Below are 22,500 nucleotides of genomic sequence, written 5' to 3' on the forward strand. Positions count from 1 at the left end.
TCAACTGTGTCTGTGTCTGCCACAGTGTGTGTAGTGCAGTGTTGATTATGCAGGCTTGTTGGCTCTCGGAGGGGACACTGACACCTGAGAGTGTTGGAAGGACTTGGGCTGAGTCCATGCTGTTACAGGAAGCCATTTGGCCCTCGAGCTGCTCTACCGCCGCTACTCTCACAAAACCGTGAATAGAACCTTAAAAGAAATCCTAAAACAACAATGCAACCGCCGCCGCTGCTCACATCTACAACCTGTTTTGAAGCTTTCAGGTTATCCCAGGTAGTTTACCTGCCAGCCAGCAAAAGCACAGGCACTCCCAGGCTATCCAGGTGTTACGGGAAAACCGTTTCAGTCCAGATTGACGTGAAAATAAAATGAGTCACAATAAGCTGCACGGAGTGTGTGTGTGTGTGTGTGTGTGTGTGTGTGTGTGTGTGTGTGTGTGTGTGTGTGTGTGTGTGTGTGTATGTGTGTGTGTAGGGGGATGGAAAAAAGAAAAATATTGTGGTTTGAGTGAGCGCATCTTTGCGTGTGTCACAATGAGCTGGTCAGCGAGTGCAGGTCAAAGCGGCATTTCCTTAAAGGCATGTGCACGCACGCACGCACGCACACACACACACACACACACACACACACGATACATGTTTTTGAACGCTATCTGTATGCTTCCCATATGGTTTTTATCGATCTGTGTCCCTATTACACCCCTTCTGCTCCCTCTCTTTCTCTCAGTCTCGCTGTGTGCGCTCTGATGGTGAAGGAATGATGGAATGCTGGAGGGTAAATCTCTGGTTTCCTGGAAGCTGGTCTGGCTTTATCAGAAGCGGCTGTGACAATACTCAAGCTGATGGGCCAACCAAACGTCTTTCCTATAAGCACTGATCAGCCAACAAAAAGCCTTCCTGGAAGAAATAATCAGCAAACTGAAGGCTCTTCCTGGAAGGCCAGTGTGGACTGCCTGTTGAGGGGCTTACTCCTAACCCTTTCATATTCTTTCCAACTTCTACACTTTTGACATTGGCATCAGCTCAAAAAAATTAAATGTGAAAAACAAACACTCGGATCGTAATTTGTGAAAGTTTTCAGTCAAACTCATGTTTGATCCGTTTGTGGTTTGCTCCCATTTTCACGCTGCCTTAAACAAGTCAAAGCTGCAAATGTTAATTATTTAATGACAAAAACAAAACAAAACCGTCCTGTAGTTGATTGGGAGCCGGGTGTTGTGCTTGGCTGGGATACTGTTGACAACTGTTGAGCTGGACACAGCAAGTCATTACCCAAAAAATGAATCATGGTGGAAAGACTTTCTATGGGTGTGCGAGATTCATGAGAGGAGCGGAGGATACAGGCAGAATATTCCAGCCCCACTAACCAGGCAACTATGGGGAACATAAAATGAGTCACAGTGAGCTGAGCTGGCTTATTTAGACAATGTGTGTGTTTGTGTGCAAAACTGGATTATTCTGGTTGGGAAGAAGTCATTTCTGTTTGTCTCATGAGCTATGTCATTTTTGTCTATAATTGCCCACTCCGATCCTCCTCTCATAAACAAATAGTGTCACCCCACCCACCCACTCACACACACACACACACACACACACACACACACACACACACACACACACACACACACACACACACACACACACACACAGGCATACAACTTTAGACACATTCTTCTTGGAAGTGTCATAACAAAATATAAGAACCATGGAGGATTTCTGAATCATTGTAATTACATGTACTGGGGTAAAGCTGTAAAAATAGTTATTAAGCATGGTCACCTCCACAGGGCTCTGTGACTGGCTCCATCCAGATACAGTGTGTGTGTGTGTGTGTGTGTGTGTGTAAGTGTGTTCAAGGTAAATGGTGCTGTGTTTATTGTGATGTCAGTGAACGTCTCCACCAGGAGTGAAAATAGTCACTTTTTCCATCACGTTTCTCCAAACTTTTTCATTTAAAAAATTTTTTTTATTCTCTCTATGCGGAGTCCCCATCCTCCTCTCTCTCTCTCTCTCTCTCACACACACACACACACACACAAAAAGACACCTCATTCGCTCTCTCTCTCTCTCCCTTACACTAACACCAGGCAAGCCGTAAAAACACAACTCAATTAAAGTGCCTCTTTCCTGGAAGCCAGTCTCAGACAGAACACTAGGTATGCAGGGAATGGGAACCGTGTGTGTGTGTGTGTGTGTGTGTGTGTCTGTGGCGTGTGTAAGGGAGAGAGATCAAGACTTTTTTTAAAAACTCACCTCCTGCTTAATTTACCCACAGAAAAACGTGCTAAACCCACCTTTTTCCTGTGCATCGGCTGCACACTAAAACCACCGTAAGTCTTCTCCATGCGGACCGTTTTCACCTATTTGACATCACTCATACACACACACATACATGTATACTATACGTGTGTATGTATACACACACACACACTCTCTCTCTCTCTCTGGAGGACACATCCTCACTCAGCTCCTCAGGCAGGATGTATAAAACCCTGCTGCATTCCTTTCCAGTTAGGTCCAACCCAAAGTGAGCTCTCTACACAGTAACTGCTGTGTCAAAGAGTGCATGTGTGTGCATGCATGTGTGTAACTGTGTGTGCATGTGTGTAACTGTGCGCTTCTGGTAATCCCTTTGTTACCACGTGATGTGTTCATTTATAGGGTGTGCCTGACAAAATCTCGCCCCTGCCCCCTTTCTATATGTCCACCAATGTCTTTTGGAATTTACCCACAATGCTCCAGCACAGAAGACAAAAAGTGATGATCACAGTTGTTTTAAGCCCACGAACGCGTACGCAGCTCTGGTCCAACTTGACTCAACGTATTGTTTAACGAGGAAATCCCATTTGTCAGTAAGTAAACTTGTTGTGAGGACAGGCGTTGGGAGAACAGAGTGTCTAACAATATGCCACACAGTAGGTTGGAGGAGCACGTCATTATTGAGTCACGGAAGGGTTCCTCATCTTCTTCTTAAGTCAAAGTCCAGCTCCTATTTATTTTCAAGGCACATTTTCAAGGTTTTCAACACCTTAAAGGGACACGTCACCCATTAAGTGTTTTTTTTTAATTGCCTTTAAAGTTCTCACAAATATGTGTTTTGAGCTCAAAGAGACTTTTCTCCCCCTCCCGCTTTACTTCTTCATGACTCCAGAATGCAGAAAGCTACGTACATTTAGCTGGACGCTAATGGTGACTGAAGGCTAACAGGAGCAAAACTGTCCAAAAACAAACTCCCAAGTGCATCGTCCGGTATAATCCATGTCTTCTTTATTCAGCCTTAAAATCAGTAATCCACAAACACTTTGATAATGAGCTAAAAACAAACAAACTGGAACGTTTCCGGTTCAGTGCTATCTTGAATTACCGTAAGGGAGTTGGCTCAACGGAATGCGCTACCTGGTCATGCTGCGGCTACCAAACGCTGCTAGAACGAATGCTGAACCTGAGGGGTGTGAGTTCATTTTTAGCTCAAAGTGTTCGCGGATTACTGAGCAAACGGCTGGATGAAGAAGACACGATTTACACAGGGTGATGCGCTTGAGAGTTGGTAAAGGGACATTTTTGTTAGCCGTCACCCTGCCTTAGCTCCAGGCTAAATAAATGTGGCAGGCTCAAAGAAGTGATGCAGGAGGGAAAATAAAAACATCAACATGAACTCAAAACACCTAACTCCTTAAGTCCAATCCAAATTCAAGAACTTTCCAGGCATTCTTTAGGTAGATTTTCAAGCTTTTTTCACGCCTCGTGCTAAATCTGCTAAAAACAAAATTCACTGTAAGAATTTTTCTGTGTTGTTCCTCAAGGTCTTGGTGTCTTAACGCACTATTTTGGGGGGATTTGGGTTTTTTTTTTCAATCAATTTTAGCCCAAATTGTAACATTAAGCATAAAACTTGTTTGACAAATGGGTCACACAGTCGCCCGCACCTTTACACTCTAAACATTCAAGATTTGAATCAACATCTAACCAAATGTATTGTAGATTCATGGCTACAAACCCCCCCCCCCCCCAAAAAAAAACAAGGGACTTGGCGTGGTGCCAAGTTACATCTGTAACTGGTTTTCAGATACAATCCCAGCTTTAACTTGTTTACCACCTCTACGCGGCGTGTAAGGTTGACCCGCTATCTCCCCCGGTTTCCGCTAAAAGTAATGCAATTCCAATTTCAACCTCGAAAATTCCACATTACAAAATTCCAGGAATTCCAGCACCCATGGGAACCCTCAGCAAGAGAGAATGCAAACAAACACACAATAAAATAACAAACAGGGCAAATGCATTGACTTTTGTAAAAATAGTGCTCTTTAATATAAATTATTGAAATATTTTAGAAATATAAATATGTGCAACGTTCCTTTTCATTTATTTTTTTGTAATGCTTTGTCATTTCAGATATTACAGCTTGTACTTGCCAGACTAGTGGCCAGCCTTTTCAGAGAGTCTTTATAAAAGACAAATGATTGACATACACGTGAGGTCCACTGATGCGACACATGTAAAACTTGGTGTTGGTGTGACAGATTAAGACTGGGATTTGACCAAAAATGGGTAATAGGTTATACTTCGTGGTCACATAACAGCTGTTTGGCGTGGGAAGGCCACCACTCCAATATGGATCACAGGAAACTGAAAAAAATAATTAAAAAAAAGATTTTTTTTGATCAAATCTGAGTCTTGAATTTCATTTTACAAAAGGCTTTTTTTTTCTCTTTCTCTCTTTTTTTCTTTTTTTTTTTTAAAGAATTACTTTCGGGAAGACAGACACGTTTTCCCTCGACATTCAGACAGACAACCCAGCTCCTGCTCCAGAGGTAACGACGTAGGCAGATGGAGGGACGAACTTTTTCCGCCGTTACGTCGCAGTTCATCTCCTCCCGCCACCTTCATGAACCGCGACGCAAGAGAAGTTTGGAAAAAGGCCGACACAAACACACCCGGGGCCAGACGCACGAAAACGGTGCCTGTCCGATACTGGGTACATGAAGGCATTTTTATCAACTTGCTATTAAGGACGCGTGAGAATATCGGCACGTTATCGGCACGTTGGTCAATAAGCTGGAATCTTACGAGATGATGAGGAACCAATGTGGAAATGTACGGTTTACGGGCTGCTCTGAAATGTTACTTTTACAAATTCACAGTGTTTACGTGTTATTGTTTTTTTTTGGTCAAAGATGTGAATTCTAGCTGCAAGATTTAAAAAAATCTTTTGCAAAATTAGAGGGAATTTTACTTTGATGTCGCCATAAAAAAAAAAACATTAAAACAATTATGGCGGTTATTTTGACAAAATTAGCCTTTAACAAGTATCTAAATTTGTCGGTTAGGACCAACATTTAAGAGTTTTGAGGGTTAGGAGAGTTGGCTGGACAAAAGAAGAAATTTGAAAACTTGACTTTGGACTTAAAGTTTATCTTTTTTTTTTTTTTTTTTAATTTTCTTTACATTTTATACCTTACACGTCTAACCCGAGATGAAAATAACCAATAGCTGCAGCTCTACTTGAGACGGTCTTGTTTTCAGTTTCACAAATTCCTTTCTCTTTGTGTACACAGAGTTTCCTTCATGCATGGAAACCGTTCTATGCATCTGGCCCGCGGGCAAGAACAGAGTCGGTTAGAGATGACGACGTAAAGAAGAAACGGCTGTGAGAGGACCTGACGAGAGTTTAGGTTCAGCCTAAACTTTGGGGGAACACCTGGTTTCATATTTCCCGTTGAACTGTTTCATTTGCTTGAAGTCTGAGACGTCATTCAAGGTTTTCGTTGAGCTGTACAGAGCTATGTCCCCTCCCCTTGTCCCCTCCCTGGCACTCTTCCTAATCCCATTCCCCACTCTTCCTTCTCCTTGGTTCAATCCCTTTTCTCACCCTCCCCCGACCTCTAAGAACATCATCATGATCCCTCAAGGAGTTCTACAGTGTCACTGACATTTTTCCAGCCGATCTGGATAGAAATGCTGTTTTTATTTGGTCCCATGCCAAAGCTTTTGTCTCAGTAACAAGCTTTTGTCTCAGTAACAGCAGGCTGTTTTCCGTCACTGTCAAAGCGTACATGCAACTCCCAACGGGGCAGGGGATGGGGTGATGGAGGACAACTGAGGAACAAACAGATGAGGAATAACATCCTTTCTTAAGAGTTTTGTTATAAAACCTGTACCCGTGTGTGCACGTGTGTTGGGATAGCGCACACCCCACCTTCCCCTATGAGGCAATGTTTGTGGGAAACGCAGGTGGAAACGCCACCACGACATACAAAATACACGCACTCGGACAAACAAATACTGTATCTTCTCTGCACTGGACCCCTTCTTTTGGACTGTGCTGCTCCCCTGTCTCTGCTATGGTTTTCTCTCCGCCCAGGGTTCCAAAGTGCTACTGATGAGAGGTTTCTTCTGCTAAACTCACAGGGACCACTGGTGGTGTCTTCATCGCACCATTGCTGTCATCTGCAACCAGGTTATTCTTCTGCGAGGCTCTGCTCTGCGTCTAAATCAGTCATAGAAAACTTTGACCTCATCCGCCACTCACACTAGTGGTCAGTTCTTGGAAGGCAGGATGGACGTGGTATCTGTGGTTACCCAAAACAGACCGCAGGGCGGTTGAGGGACACCAGGTAGATGATGTCTGTCAGTGTTGAAATTGATCTGGGATCAGCTGCTTTCTGGCCATACGGTTGAAAACTGACCGTCATCTGGGTCGGTCTCGGATGGCGCGCGCGCATTCACGCTGAGAACTGGTCTGTGCCTTCTTTCAAGCACCTGGTCCATGTAATGGAACATTGAAAGGAAGTTCCTGACAGTCATATGGGGGCGTCGTACTCCTCTAGGAAGTCTTTCAGTGTGTGTGGGAGCCGCTCAGTTTGCTCCGGATCCCCCAGACCTCGACTGTTCAGAGTTCTCCTGCACATGTGCTGCAGGGATGATAAAGAATTGGAGAGGGGACGGTGCAACTCCAAGGGAATCCTCTCTCCACCTGTGTGAATCAGATACACACTGCGTCCTTTAATTTCTGCTCCTTCTGGTTTCTCCCCATCCCTGCTCCTTCCAGCCGGGCCTTTCCCCATGTAGTGAGCGATCAGTTTAAGCACACAATCAAACTGTGGGGGCTCTTGGGTACACTGGGAGTCTGGCTGCAGGAAAAAGCCCCCTCCCTCACTGTGGATGCGGAGGTTCTTGGTTCCGCGGGATGTCTGCACAGAGAGGGTGAAGAAATGATGGTGGTGTGAGGAATCCCGGATTAGAAAAGTTCCAGGGGGTTCAGAGCGTAGCAAAGAGCTGGCCTCTCGACCCCCCACAGCCCCCCAGTAAAACCCACTCTCCTGGAGCTTACGCAGTGCACGCATCACCTGAAACAGGTAGAAGGAAAGATTAGTTGTTGTTTGTTTCCGGCGGGGTGTCGATTTGTTTAAAAGTGCACATAGCAGTGTGAAAAAAGGTGACTGACCTGCTGGTAGTGAGCATGTGAGCTGAAGGGCTTGTAGTGATGCGGGGTAAAGCTGGCCCCCTGAACCCTGCCTTCTGGTGGGGTCACACTGCTCATGGTGGGGGGGTCGCGTCCACTTAATACTACCGTGGCGCCATGGCCCCCTGCCTCTGCCTGCTCGAGAGGCAGGGGGCCAAAGGTTGGAATACCGAAATGGACAGGTGGAAAGGGGAAGGGGAGAGTCGGGGAGGAAGGGGAAAAGGGAGAGGACGGCGGGGTCACACACCGGGTCCAGGGCCCCGGGGCAGAGGAGTCTGATGCATCCAGAGAGGGGCTGGGAGAGGGCACCTGAAAACAGCTGTGGACGCAGGGAAGGAGGAAGTGGGGATTAGCTTTGCATCTTTATGTCTGCCTGCATGTCAGGGCTACATAACGGGCTGCTACGTCACTAGACGTCCCGACTTGAAGACTATTGAAACAAATACAAAACCAGGAAAGCGAGTGGTGGTTTTAACCCCCACCCCCACCCATTCCGCTGCACCTTGCAGACAGACAGACAGCAACTGGATCCTGATTCAGTTCAAATGTCTTCGATCGTTCGTACCGCAACAGGGGGATTTCAGAAACGGGGTCACCGCGCGCGTTCTCACCCCCTCTTCCACTGAAGAACTCGTTGGTCCCTGCTCGCACGCGCCCGCGGTGGCCGTTCATAGAGAGGTGTCCCGCTTAGTCTGGTTGGATTACTCCGGTAGAGGAAGGGGGGGGGGGTGTTCAAGTCATCGGACAATGCCAGACAAGGGGGACGGCGGTTGGAACAGGGGCGCCATGACGGTACGGAACCGCCGCTAGTATCGGTCCAGCGTTCACGGTGAAGTGTGCATTCCCCAACATTAGCGCCCGAGGGTGCACTGCACCAAAGGCCGAGCAGCTACATAGCAGCTGGTGTTTTTTTAGTTCAACTCCTGCTCGCGTCTGCATGAATGGTCGCGAACCAGCCTTTGGACTTACCTTGCGGATTTGTTCAGCCCCGCACCGCAGCCGCTCGTCGCACAAGGAAAAAATATGCAAACTACCCGAGAGTAGTGCTAGATGAATTATTAACTCAGGCATTAAAATCCCCCAAAAAAGTATCCCCAGAAAAAAAGGCGTGTGGGTTTCTTTCCTGACCGGAGGAATGTGGCGGTGCTGTCCGCCGGAGAGAGCCCGTGTCCGTGTGTGGTGGAAGGTTACCGGAGGTTGTGTTTCCAGTGAGTAAAGCCGATGTTCGTAAGGCTCCGCCTCCTCGGGTCTGAGGTTCTTCCAGTAAGCACACACACGCACGCACGCACGCAAGCTCGCGCGCGCGCGCGCACGCCAAGCACAGACGCCTGTGCTCGCGCTCTCTTTCTTGGCAGATTGCCAATAAATAATCAGCGTGACCTTTGCCGAGCCGTTTCCTGGTACTGTCGGGATCCCTTCTCGACAAGGTGAGCGTGTAAAAAAGCTCGACATATGGCCGAAAATAATCTTTTTTTATGGCATGAAGGGTAAAACTGCAATACCGAGGAACGTGCAGACGTGTAACCTCAATAAATCCCTGCCTCAGTGTGGATTAGGCTGCAGTGTTCATCCACTGGTGGGAGAAGTACACAGTTCTCTCACTCAAATGGAGCAAAAAACCAAAAACAAAACAGCACCACCACTACCCAGATGAGATAGTACTCTGGTACAAAGAAGAACAGAAAAGAGGAGAGCTCCTCTCAGAATCCTACTGAAGTACATGTAGGATTACTATTTGATCTTGCGTTTACTTCAAGTAAAAGTACACATTTTACATTCATGTTTGCATATTCCGGTGCTTCAGAGCATCCAGTCATGGAACTACTGACCTCTAAAGGTCATGTTAAAGAGTAACGTGTTCCAGTTGCACTGCTCTGATTAATGAAGAACTTCATCAGGTTTCTGCCTTTTTTTTTTCTTTTTTTTTTTTTACTGCATCATCTTTTCCTTCAAAGTAACTGCAACTGATGAGTTCAGATACACATAGTGGAGTACAAAGTTCCCTTAAAATGCAACTGCACAAAGTACAGTTAGCGCAACGCTGTACTGAAGCATAGTTCTTGAGTAAAAGTACTCTCAACACTGCGGTTACTCTTATAAAATTTGGCTGATTAGATTAGAAATGCTGTTAGGTACTATTTTAAAATAAATGTTATTTAGCAGAACAGCTACTTTTATCTCATCAAATTTCTACTTGGCTACATTTGCAGACTGTCTTTAATATAATAATTTGTTAGAGCTTAACTGAAATCACCAAGTTCACACACCTGAGTGTATTTGATAAAGTGCCACGTTACTAATTCATAGTCTTTTTTGTCAGAAATCATCTCAACTGGCATTTTTTCCCCAATAAGTTAAGGGCAAACTTTACTTTTACATGATCGACAAAGTAGAACTGAAGTCGGGGAAACAGCTGTAATATTTCTTTGGAAAAGTAGCGGAGGGAAATTATGAAGAGGCAGCAGAAGAAAAGGAGGCCCGCAGAACCCGAGAGGAGAAAAGCATCCAAGTGAACAAACAAAACCGTAGCTTTACTGTTCCTACGGCTCAGTGGCATCAAGCAAAGGACACCAATAAAAACAGATTGAGTTCATCATTTACCAGCAATGACTGGGGACCCTCCTGCCACTGCACTGAGGTCTTCTGCCTTTTATTCAATAACAATCTTAGGATAATGAGTATGAACTCAGTTGCAGGTTTAAAGGAAGTAAGTTTGCGACTGCAACATGGAGGGTGACTGTAAAACTGTTATATATGCGATCCAGGCTTTTGTTTGCAGTTGTTGGTGTTTGCACACTTTGTCATTTCAAAGCTCCCGTCAGGGTACGAGTGACGCGACAACACAGCTGGACTGATAGACGTGTGTGCGGGTCGACCACTAGAGGTCGCGATAAATGAATCCTAAAACAAAATAAACGAACACAAATTGTAACATTTGATTCTTACGTTAATAATAATAATAATAATTATTATTATTATAATTATAATAATAACAAATATTGATTAACAATCAAAAAAGCTGCCCCTTTTCCATGGCGTACCTCAGTAACAAAAGTGTACTCGTGAGCTGTGTGCATAAAGGTTATTCAAACTCACGCAGCTGCAGCAATGGCGGCTCCCATGTCGTGGAGGAGGCTAATGTACACCGTGTACTCACCGGCAATCGCCGGCGTTTTCACCAGAATATCTGACCGACTTTTCCGTGTGCGGGACAGAAGAGGCGGGTAAGACTCGTTGGACTCTCAGAAATGACGATTTACAGTGGTTCTCCCCCCGTTATGTCAGTCACTTGAGTTGTGTTGACTACTTCATTGTCAAACGGGTTGCTAGTGTTGCTAATGAGACCCGTGTGTGAAACCCCTCCTCTCCGGGGTAGTCCCTGGTATTTAGTCCCCGGTCTAGCTGCTGATAAGTGGTGTGTTTCAGGTGAGGCATCCCGGTGTTACGTCAAAACGAGTCCTCCCTTAACGTTCCTCCAGGTTGTCAGTAAAGCTCACAACAGTATATCATCCGGGAAAATAGAGGATCCTGTAACTGCTGTGATATAATGTCGGCATTAATGGTGTGTGTATAACACACGTCATGGGCGTTCTGTTACGTAGTACAGTAACACAGGTAAGTCGCCCGTTCAGACAGTCCTTCAACCCAACGGTAGACGTCACGAGACCGAGTTGTCAAGGAGACTTCGCGGACAATCGCGGTGCCGAAATTCATGACGTCATAAAGCCGACGACGCACGTCCTCGGCGTGGGTGCGCGCCTCCGGTGAAACCAGATACATGCTCCGACCTCAGAATCCAGCCGTTTACTATTAACCTATTAAACTTTTAGCAGTCGGAACTGCTTTTTTTTTTTTTTTTTTTTTAAGAAAAAAGATTTGCAACTGAAGAAAAGCCAAGATGTTTTAGATAGATAATTTACCTAGCGTGAAGTTAGCAGACAGCTAACTGCAAGTAGCTAGCTGAAGTATCTGGATCCTCCCAGGTACAAACTTGGTAAAAGGGCGACGCAGAGAGATTGTTAGGCATTTGTTTAGCAAGGACTTAATATTTAAAAAGAAAATTTAAACAGGAAGATAATCTAGGTATGTTTGTTGTTTTATTTATTCATTTTTGCACTGTATATTTTTGTCTCTGTGTCTGTTTTTTTATCAAGTGAGTAGAACAGAGTTTTTTGTTGTTGTTGTTATTTCTGCTGGTCAAAAAAAACGGACAGTTTTCGGAAGGTTTCTGTTTTTCAAAGGCACAAACGATAGCGGGTTATCAGCCGGCGCTTTACAACTGATTTCGGCCGATATTCACGGTGACGATATCGTATGTATTAAAAAAAAAAAAAAAAAAAAAAGGTTGTTGTATTTGCATTGAGAAAAACACAAATGGAAAGTAATTTGGGAAAAAAATAGTTTTTTTCTCAGCCAACACCCCCCCTTCTAAAAAAAAAAAACTAAAAAAAAAAATCACAACCATCAACATTTCTCTTCAACTAGAATGTGAGTAATGTTCTGAGAATGATATTACCTCTGATATCATAATATATCAGCCAAAAATATTCACATTTAGATTTTTATTTATTTTTTAATCTCTTGTCAGCTTTCCCGTCATGACCAGCCAGGCGGCAGCCGGCTGTCCCTGGTTCTGTTAGACGTTCTAGCTCACACCGCAGCTCAGGAGCTAACGTAACGTCACGGCTAACGTTCGGTATCGGTTCTTCTTATTTTGATTCCCAAAGTCTTTCTACACAACTTTAAAACAATAAAATGAGGGAAAACATACCTGAGAGATGTGAAAGGAAAGAGTTGCGCTCTATTTTCATGCTGATGGTTCGCCAAATCTCTAACATGTTTTAATCATTGTTGAGCGCCGGTGCGTAACGGGCAACAACAACCTGTGGCAGTTGCACCACAACCATTTGCAACCAATAAGATTGATTCATCCTGCCTACCACCCACATCCATCCCACATCTGAGGATCTTTAGCTCAGCCGGCTCTAGCAGCACAGGTCGACCCTTTCAAAAACAAAATGAACTTGTCTCCAAGCCCAGGTTGGACTCTCTGAATGGGGTGTTTGTGTCACTGATGGGAAACGTTAACACTGCTGATGTTTTAGACAATAGAGCGCCTCTTTGTGGCAGGGGGAAGGTGGCTTCCTGACAATGCACCACATACAAAACCCAAGGCCATACAGAACTAGTTTCCCCAGTCTGGCATGGAAGAACCTGACCTGCACAGAGCCCTGATCCCTACCAGCACCTGTAGGGATGAAAGGAAAACACTGTTTGTGAGCCAGGCCTTTCTGATGCTGAATAGAAGCAAATACTTGCAGCTGCGTTCCAAAAACTGGGGGAGAGCCTTCCCAGAAGCGGGGAGGAGGTTATTGTAGCAAGCAGATTAGTGACCGTCGCTTTGAAAAGAGGCATTCATCAGCGCGATGTGGCAGGATGCTCAGGTGTCCACAAACTTTCGGCTTGTCGATTTGTTGGCATGGTCTCGTGCTTCATCCGGTGATGGCCCACATTTGCATCTTAGGCTCCATCAAAGAAACCAGCTTTACCAGTTTGTTAAATGAAGAGAATGAGGATGTTAACTCTTAAGTTTCCAGTCAGGGAACTCTAGAAGGACAAGAAAAGACTTTGTTTCTCCCCTTCTGCCACATGCTTGGAATCCCATACCAAAATAGTTGCATCTTTGTTAATCTTTGTTCACACCCTTCGAACAAGAATTTTCATCAACTGCAGAAACTCCGCCTTTTTTCTTTTTCCTGCAACCATTTAGATGTTTTGTTTTGGTGGACCGGCTTGAGATGATGGGTCAATTTTGTCTCTAATTCTGAATCAGTTGCGCAACTCTTCAGCTGAAAAGCTGGAACAGCAATTTCCCAGTATTTCCGTATCTCCTGTCACACGTTTACTGCTTCCAGAACACAGTAAAAGCTTCAGGGTCAGAAGACTAGAGGTCCGTCGCATCTTAGACGTCAATTTCCCCTCTGAGGGACGAATAAAGGTTTACCCTATCTTATATGAGCCTGTTTAAAAAGCTGTAAGCGCTCATTTAGATCGCGCGTGTAATTTGCACCACTGTAACAGATAACTCCGCCTGTGGTACGATGACACGAGGTTCCCGTTCATGCCACAGTGGGTGTTACGACTTTCTGAGTATTTCTTGGTGTTTGTGTCTTGAGCTCCAACAGGAGGGGAAAACCCCTCTTTGTGTTTGCGGCAGACGTTTCAACTCACCGGAGGTTATTTTTCTCTCTCTCTCTCTCTCTCTCTCTCTCTCTCTGTTTTAATTCGTCTCTTGTTTCGTTTATTTCATGCAGAAGATCTTTGTGGGTGAACTCACATGTTTTAGCTCGTGTTCTTTCCAGACCGTGTGTGTGTGTGTGTGTGTGTGTGTGTGTGTTGTTTAATTGTGGTTGTAATGAAAATAAAAAAATGCAACAGAGAAAGCTTCGATCTTCCTGAGGGTCCCAGTCACGACGGAGGTCACGACTCCACCCTCTCTGTATTCACTGTGGTCACACTGTCAAACCAGTTCGTGTGATTGTATGACTGAGGCAGAATGTCTGCGGTGAAATAGATGGACACCATGTGTCATCGTCTCATTGTGAGCGTCACCTCAGACGACAGGGCTGCCCTCGTGCCATCAGACATCTCGTGCGGGTGTTTCCTACAGGTTGATTGTAGCGGTCCAACCCCCGGCGGAAAGGAGCGCGGCGTATTCCCTTCTTTGTGGGAGTTTTGAGTTGTCTGCCAGACAAAACACAACACCCAAACCTTTGTCTTTTGTTACGGAAACACTGGCATCTCTTCTACCTCCGCAGGTTTTGATTTCTGTTTTACTGGGCGAAGTAGAAACACACAGGGCCAGAGCGGGGATGAATGATTCCAGCGACTACGGACTGAAACTGTATTTGTATTTTGTGACTAATGTGGCAAATGTTGTTTGAAACGGCGCGATTATTAGTCAGAATGGTTTTTCCAAGGGTGGAACTCCTAGTTACTAACGACACTATCACAATACTTTATCCACAGTACAGTTATTCGGCAGTATCAATGCATTGCAAGACAGCCGACAAAAACATCAGGATATCTGTAACTGGATGAAGAACAAGAAAAGCTTTTAAAAATGCAGGAGTTGTGTGTTTGGTCACTGTGGCGTCAGTCAGACAGCCCAGGTGAAGCGATAAACACTAGATTGCAGCATCTTAGCTTATTAGCAATAAGCAACAACAAAGCACTCGTTCAAATGATAACCAGGGAATCCCTTGACATCATCACGTTTTGATAATAACTATGAATAGTTGCTGCCAGCGTATCATTATTGTATTACAAGAGGAATTATCATGATACTTGATATATTGCAGTATTGATATTTTGTCCCACCCATCATTTTTACTATCCATCCAGGGGGGTAATGCGAATCACATGCAGAAAAGTCCAAATTGAATGTGAACTGAAGAAGTTGCATGCCATGTTTGGGATCAGTGGGGGGCAGCATACAAGGTGAGATGGTGGGTCGTGTGCTCCTGTCGTAAGGAACAAGGGCTTGCTAACTTCCTTAGCGTAAGCCGAGGGAGAGACTCTTCACTTCTTTAGGTTCTGACTCTGGCCAGTGAGGGCAGGGTTGTTGATATGAAGCAGGTTCCTCCACAGAGAGACACCGTCACAGTGTCTCGCCGTCACATTCACATTCATTCCAGGATGTCCGAGGGCCCTTCTCTACTGGGGCCCCGGGGTGGTCCGTCCCACTCCCCGACGCGCTAACACACGGTGCCTTTTAAATTGGAATCTCTCACTTGAACCGCCAACTTTTGATGGCTTTTCTGTGTTAGATAAGTATGTAAACGGTCGCTAATTTTTCATACCCTAAACCGGGGTTCTGCTCTCCCCCTCTTGTGCGCTGCAGGTCCTCCGTGCTGCTGCTGGCTCCCTTACTGGCTGAAACGTCTCCGGCCCCCCAGCGTGTCTCCCAGCCCACCGGGTCAGCCGGAGATCAGGGCTCAGACGGCCTCTGCGCCCACTTCCAATGGATGGCGGGGCAAGTACCCGCCTTCCGGGTAGCAGGCACCCACATCCACATTCTCTCCTCTCCCGACCAGTTCTACCAGGCCATTAAGGTCAGTGTCACTCTCAAAACACAGAACTCCTTTCTTCCCTTACTCTAGAACATGTAAATATTGTAGGATTGCTTTAAGGGGCTGTATAAAAATACTGTAAGAATATGACAGCCTGTGCAATGAAGTATTCAGAACAAAACACGTTGTACTTCAGCCGTAATGGAATGAAAACTCAAGTAGAAATCAAGCCGCGTGGTTCCTGCCACCTGATGACATCACCTCCCCAGGTCATTTTCAGTTTATGGACAGGGCGGTTATGTAAAAGAGCTGTTAGGTAATGAAGGAAGCATTTTTTTTTCCCATCAGAGAAAATAAAAACTTGCCTCTGTAACCTTTTAACTATCTATACGATGTCAGCTCAAAATCAACGCACAATGACATCGTTATACAACCGTCCGCTTTAGACTTCATCAATTAAAGCTCACTCTTTTAAGACTGAAAAAACACAGATAAACTGGAAAGCCTATTTTGAAACACTGATATTTTTAGAGCTGGATATATAAAAAAAACCAATCCCCATTAATCAAAAGCAGTTTTCTTGATACCGATATAAAGTAACGACGATGAAAACATTATTTTTATATCACTTTTCATTCACAAACTGTTGATCAAAGTCCCTTTACATGAAAGAGAACGGAACGTTAAAAAAAAGTTCAAAAGAATAACACCAGTATGCACATATCAAGAGGGCAAATTAAAAATCAGATTACAATAAAAAGAGTAAACTACATAAAACATGAAATTTAAAAGGCGCGTAGCAGAGAGCAAACGCAAACCATATTTTTCTGTTAAAAAATCCAATATTTGCTAAGACATAGCATAAAGAAGGGTTGAGTCGGAGTGATATGCAGATTCAAACAACACATCATTCATGTTTTCTTTCTTTTTTTTTTTTTACTGACACTTCCCGATAGCTGTAGCAGCATTGTGTATTTATAGATCACTTTCAACACACAAAGAAGCTCTATTCTTCCTCTTGTCCCCGATCGTCCCCGGGCTGGGTGGTTTATGTCTGAGACGACACAAAGAGCGTCGCCCGAAGGGAATTCACTCGCTTGATCGGGTTTCTTATTAGAAATGTTCAAGTCAAACAAAATGAAAAAGAACCTGACGTTTCGCCGCCGCTGCTGGGCTTGTAGACGCGCTACATCCTGGGCCGAAGTGTGGATCTGAAATAACAGCTGTACTCTAACATTCGGACGGAATGGCTTTAGCCACGCTTTGACGTGTCTGCCTTTGCCTCGGTAGACGGCAGGCGGTAAGGCAACAACAGTAAGTGTTAGCAAAAGACCCAACACACTCAAAGCACATGACAGATCAGACAAACTCCACGTGCGCACCCCCCCCCCCAACCTGCTGCTTCTAAACCGCACACGTGTCCATGCAACGACTTACCACGTGTAACCCAACTGAAACATTGTGGGTTGAGAAAATGGCCGCAGGCGTTGATGAGCGTCGATACAAAAAGAGCACGTCAACTCGCCTTCGCGGCAGATTTTTGGTGACTGCTTTTAAAAAGAAAAGAAGTGATTTAAAATCATCCAACTGATGGGAAATTTGGGATGGGAATTTGTATCAAATGAAGTTTTCGTGACTACGATGTAGAGACAGAGCATCTCTGCTGAAACAAAACTACCGTTCAGACACAAGTTTAGTGTAGATATCGTGCTTTCCTGCAATTAAAAACAAAAAAAAACTGCGCTAGGTTATGGAGGGATTTGCAAAAATGAAAGCTTTTTTTTTTTCCAGCAACATTGACCTTTTTTATTCCGTAATCTGTAAAATTAAGACTGAACGTCAAGATGTCACGAGACCCACGACTGAAGACGGAACCACGGAGATGAAGGCCAGAGACAGACGGACGCAGAGGGACTTTGCCCCGGCGGAGCAACCGGCTGACTCCTGAAAAACGACTTTGTAAAAACTAATTTGTTGATGTTTTCCGTGGATTTTTCCAGAGAAACGTCACTGTTTTCTCAAACGCAGTGGTGCCGTTGAGATAATGAATTAGAATCATTCATTGCCATGAGCACCAAATTACTCTCAGCCTCTTTGGAGAGTTCACATTTCACCTGACCTGGTTTGTGCTGCTCTGGTTTTCCGTTGCTAACACTGTTGGCAAGCTTCAACCGGTCGGATATATTCACCTCAAATCTTTCCGGCACCGGTATTATTCCAGAAATTGTCCCATTTGTCCAAGCCGAAAATTTCCTTAACTCTTGGATTAGCAAGGTTGAAATGATCAATTTCCGATTTTTCACATGACAACAGTTCAGTTCTGTTCACACTTCAGTTAAATTTTCATGCGCAAAAACCCTGTTGCTTTGCGGGTCCGTCGGCAGGATTACGCAGAAACGACTGTGCCAGTTCTGCTTACAAAAATAATACGTAAAACTTTTTATGCATAAATTAAAGCAGAATTATTAAGATAGTGGCTTGCACCAAATCTGACAACTGACCAACCCTGTCGCTGAGTTGGGGCCATCACGCTCCAAAACAGTCCACATTTTTTTCCAGCCTGATGAACCCAAACAAAAACATCGTTCAGACTGGTTTTGAGAAAACTGGAAAGTTAAGAAACTGGTTTGTCTGCTGGTGCGCAGAAATGATCTTGTTACTGACAGGAAACATTTGATAATTTCAGGTCTTTTGTTGCATTCCACTTCACCCACATATTCATTCACCATTTTGTTTGTTTATTTCTCTCCGTCTCTTCAGGAACGTATCAAAACGGCGAAGAGGCGAGTGGTGTTGGCCTCGTTGTATCTTGGAACAGGTCAACTGGAGCAGGACCTGGTGAGAAAAGTGCTGTGTGTTTGTGTGTGTGTGTGTGTGTGTGTGAGTGAGTGTGTGGCATAATCATCACCAGTATTTTCTGGGGAATTTTACTTCAGAATTTACATCTTCAGTTCCGGCAGGTGAGAACAAAGCCATCAAAACATGCACTCCTGCCAAAGGACTGATTAGAGATGCCAGAAAATCTGAGTCACGAGGTTCTCGCTAGAGAACCACAGTGCGGTTTGTTCAGAATGAAAATGTACTACACGCCAACTACAAGGAATGACCCCGAAATGCAAGGGTTTATGGGTATGAGGAGGCCAGTGTTGGCATGCGATAGCCTGCTGTTCTTCATGCTTGGAAAGCCTAGCATAACAACATTAACGCAGAACAAACCACAGTCTGGACTGATGCTCATATTCAGCTGTTGTTGTTGGGGTTTTTTTTCTTGTTTTTTCTGACTGGTGTGAGCAGAACAGCAGAGAGGCCGAATTACAGAAAATGGCACAGACAAGTCAAACATTCTTAATTACATTTAAAAGCATCTGATTCAGTCCCCGTTGCTGCCAGACTCTGCAGCCCCACAGCGTGATGAATCACCAGAGCAACTGAGTCGACCACATCCATGGGATTCTCATCTTCATGCCCGTTAGCTTGTAATTTGACACGTTGAGCTCCGCCGAGTGAAGTCCAAAAAAAAAAAAAAAAGCGAGCACGGTTTGTTCAGACTGCAGGTGTAAATTTTACGCTAAAGCTCAGACTCGCGAGGCTGAACACTGCAGACGCCTAAATGAAGCTGCAGTTAGATCGAAATCCGCCAGGCAGATTTGATTAGCATGCTTTGGTCAAAAGCAGGAGGGACAGGAAATGGCGTGTGGATGATTGCTTATGGTTTGCCTCAAAGGCATACCAGACAGATTGTTTCTTCCAGAAAGTCAGGTGATGGACTACAAAGGGCAACAAAGTCCACACGAGGCCGCAGTTTGTGGTGGCTGAACAGGCTGAGCACACGCATTCAAATGATGGATGAGGCTTTGAGTCATGTTGCTAACTTTCAGGCTTGGAGATGTAGCGTTTGTTTTTTTTATTGTTTGAATTTTTCTATTTTCTGGTTTCTTGCCAACAATCAGTTAGGCTAAAACACAAATACTCCTGGATTAGGATTAGATGGCAGAACTCCTGGGTTAGATTTAATCCCCAATACTCCTTAGTTAGGCTCAGGCCCTGCAACCTCTTGTGGAGGTTAAGGCACCAAAACCTTGTGTTTGGTTCAGGCCCCACAACCCCTGGTTTAGGTTTAGGCCCTGCAACCCCTGGTTTAGATTTAGGCCCCGTAACGCCTGGTTTAGGTTTAGGCCCTGCAACCCCTGGTTTAGATTTAGGCCCCGTAACGCCTGGTTTAGTTTAAGGCCCCGCAACCCCTGGTTTAGATTTAGGCCCCGTAATGCCTGGTTTAGTTTAAGGCCCCGCAACCCCTGGTTTAGATTTAGGGCCTACAACCCCTGTCTTAGGTTTAGGCCCTGCAACCCCTGGTTTAGATTTAGGCCCCACAACCTCTGGGTGGGGTTTAGGCCCTGCAACCGCTGGTTTAGATTTAGGCCCCACAACACCTGGCTTAGGTTTAGACAACCAAACTCCTTGGTTAGGTTACAGAACCAGAACTAGCCGGTTAAGCTTCTAGCACTCCATTTGTGTACAAGGGTCTTCAAAACACACTCTCCCACAGACTTAATGAGCGTTAGCATGAACTACAGGATTAGCTAGCCATGCTGTCATGCTAAAGACAGCGCTCCATCAAGTTGTGAATTTTTTTTTTAAACCATTTAACTGTCAGTAAATTCGCCCCACAGTTATGAAACGAGATCATGAACTTGTTACACAACATACATGAAGCAAAGTGGGCGGGGCCAGTGTCAGAATTGGCCTGGCATGCAGACAGAGCATACCTTTCTGCCACTAATATGGTTGCTGCATACTGGTGGAGTGTGTTAATGTAGATGAAGTTTATACAAATAATAAGCCAATCCAAGGCGAGACGGAGAGGCTACGCAAGAAACAAGACATAAGGATGCATTGAAACGATAAAAGGGAATAAAATAGAATATTGAAACTGGTCCAGAACTGATGTCAAATTGTAGAGGTGCCACTTGTCTCATAATCAGTACCTTCAGGGGCCTGCTTGAAGGCTGGATAGAAGAAGATTTCAGACAGAACTTGTTTTATTTTCTGTAATTCTACCATAAAATGTTGGACAATTGGAAGAACGAGGGTCCGGGGTGCTACAAAAGCCATCTGACCGCTGAGATTAACGTAGTTGTCTGGATTTATTGGTGTGGTGGTATTTTGTAAGGGTTAATGAATAAAGACGGAGTCAAGTGGAGTTCCCCTGCCACCGCTTCAAGTGCCAAACGCCACAGAGAGGATGAGTGAGCGAGTGAGTAATGAATAAACCTTTTTTTTTTTTTTTTTTCCTGGGAGCTCCAAATCGCTGCCACATTGACTCCAGAGGAGAGCTGGAAGTGTCGGTGCTGTCGACAGCCATCAAAGAGCTCTGGAAGAAAAAAAAAAAAGTTTTACTGGCACCTAAAATGGCTCTCTGGGATGACGTAGAACCAGCGCATTTGGGAACCAGATGCTCCGTTTAGGTGAAGTAATCCCCGTTTCACTGCCCCTCTACTCGTTAGATATCGGGGAGGGGGGGGGGGGGGCATTTACCGCAGACCCCCCACTACCAGTGACAAAGAGAAACCATTTCCTCTTTACGCACGGGACTTAGTCATGAGTTTTCCCACGTTCAGTAAACATTTGCTAAAAGGTCAGCGATGTTTGAGGAGTGATATCAGCCGCCAGTTGACCAACGATGAATCACTTGCTCCTGGTTTGTTGTCTCTGTCGTTACACTCACAAATACACGTGCAGAAGTACTCGGCTAACTCGTGCACAAAAGCTTTGATCAAACCTGATGCCGGTTCAACAGTTACTCATAAAGATGTGTTAAACAAATCTGAATGCAGTACTTGAACATTTATTTACATTTAGTGTTTCCATGGCATCAATTCACCTGCAGATTTTTGGGATTCCTGCTCACAGGGAAGTCAAACCTCCACCGATGATCACGTGATCTCACTTGGGGAGACACGCGGTGAAACCTGATGGCCGAATTTGTGGTTTTGGAAAACAGTAGCAGGGACGGATTGAAAATGTTTTAAAACCCACAAGAAACTTTTGTCTTTCCACTGTTGTAAAATGTCTCCTCTTAGATGTGAACGTAAAAAAAAAAAAAAAAAAAAAAATTATTTGAACCAAAATTCAGAGGAAAGTTGTTCTGCTGTAGTTGGCGTGGTACGAAGGGTGGACTGAAAAGCTGCGGCCATGTTTTGTTGTTGTGTTACAGGTGGATTGTATTCAGGAGGCTCTCCAACGATCACAGGAGAACAGCCACGGTCCCGACCTTAAAGTCTCTGTCTTGCTTGACTACACACGTGGCTCAAGAGGTCGGTGAGATGTCTGCACTGCTGGTTTTTAGGATATCACCACCTCTTTCATCCTGATAGTTTGGTCTCATGGCGGTGGTCTTTAACCCCCCCCCCCCCCCAGGGCGGATGAACTCGAGGGTCATGCTGCTGCCGCTGCTGCAGCGCTTCGGCTCACAGATGCGGGTTTCTCTGTACCACACGCCGGACCTGAGGGGGCTGCTGAGGCTGCTGGTCCCTCAGCGCTTCAACGAGACCATCGGGCTCCAGCACATCAAGGTCTATCTCTTTGACGACAGCATCATCATCAGCGGGTAAATTCACACACACACACACACACACACACAGAGTTTGCAACTACTGAGGCTTTTTTGTTCGAGTCTGAAGTTCAGTTCAAAGTTTGATCCCCCTCCTCCAAACATTTGGAAGCTTTTGCGTAACACTCTCAACAAGTACAGGTACTCGCTAGTACTGCCAGGAAAGAGCAGATGAGGACACGAGCAGGGAAAATGAGGATGTCTGGCAGTATGTTTGCTCCTTTTAAGTGTTTTTAGAGACACAAAATTCCACATATTGCTTTTGTCAAAAGTTTTTGACATCTCAGTTAGCACGTTAACACATACAAAGCCCTTTCAAGGCTGAATTCTATTGGAAAATGTGTCGCTTTAACACTC

General features: G+C 44.9%; 2 protein-coding genes across 4 annotated transcripts in view; one reads left to right on the top strand and one right to left on the bottom strand.

Annotated features, from left to right (window-relative positions):
* Positions 1-4,022: 4,022 nt before the first annotated feature.
* Positions 4,023-11,114, bottom strand: socs3b (suppressor of cytokine signaling 3b). Of its 2 annotated transcripts, none has more exons than XM_086194837.1 (3): positions 10,558-11,114; positions 7,444-7,780; positions 4,023-7,345 (listed from the first exon to the last, which is right to left on the bottom strand). In XM_086194837.1, the coding sequence occupies exons 1-3, from the start codon at positions 10,581-10,583 to the stop codon at positions 6,800-6,802; spliced, it is 909 nt and encodes a 302-aa protein (XP_086050963.1). In that variant the 5' UTR covers positions 10,584-11,114; the 3' UTR covers positions 4,023-6,799. The 2 variants fall into 2 exon arrangements, with proteins under 2 accessions (XP_086050963.1, XP_086050964.1); XM_086194838.1 differs by lacking the exon at positions 10,558-11,114 and adding an exon at positions 8,431-8,911.
* The window catches only part of pgs1 (phosphatidylglycerophosphate synthase 1), a 21,930-nt gene continuing 9,983 nt past the window's right edge, over positions 10,554-22,500 (top strand). Inside the window, exons 1-5 of one of the 2 annotated variants that reach the window (XM_086194827.1) lie at positions 10,554-10,685; positions 15,365-15,575; positions 18,294-18,371; positions 21,748-21,847; positions 21,951-22,140. In XM_086194827.1, the coding sequence (XP_086050953.1) occupies positions 10,570-10,685; positions 15,365-15,575; positions 18,294-18,371; positions 21,748-21,847; positions 21,951-22,140 (695 nt within the window). In that variant the 5' untranslated portion in view covers positions 10,554-10,569. Of the gene's footprint in view, positions 10,686-11,377; positions 11,545-15,364; positions 15,576-18,293; positions 18,372-21,747; positions 21,848-21,950; positions 22,141-22,500 lie in introns of those variants that run through there. The other variant, XM_086194826.1, reaches the window with a different exon arrangement.

The sequence above is a fragment of the Aulostomus chinensis genome, chromosome 23 (genome assembly GCF_037954235.1).
Source record: "Aulostomus chinensis isolate RoL2024-O1b breed Wild chromosome 23, RoL_Achi_v1.0, whole genome shotgun sequence".
Lineage (NCBI taxonomy): Eukaryota > Metazoa > Chordata > Actinopteri > Syngnathiformes > Aulostomidae > Aulostomus > Aulostomus chinensis.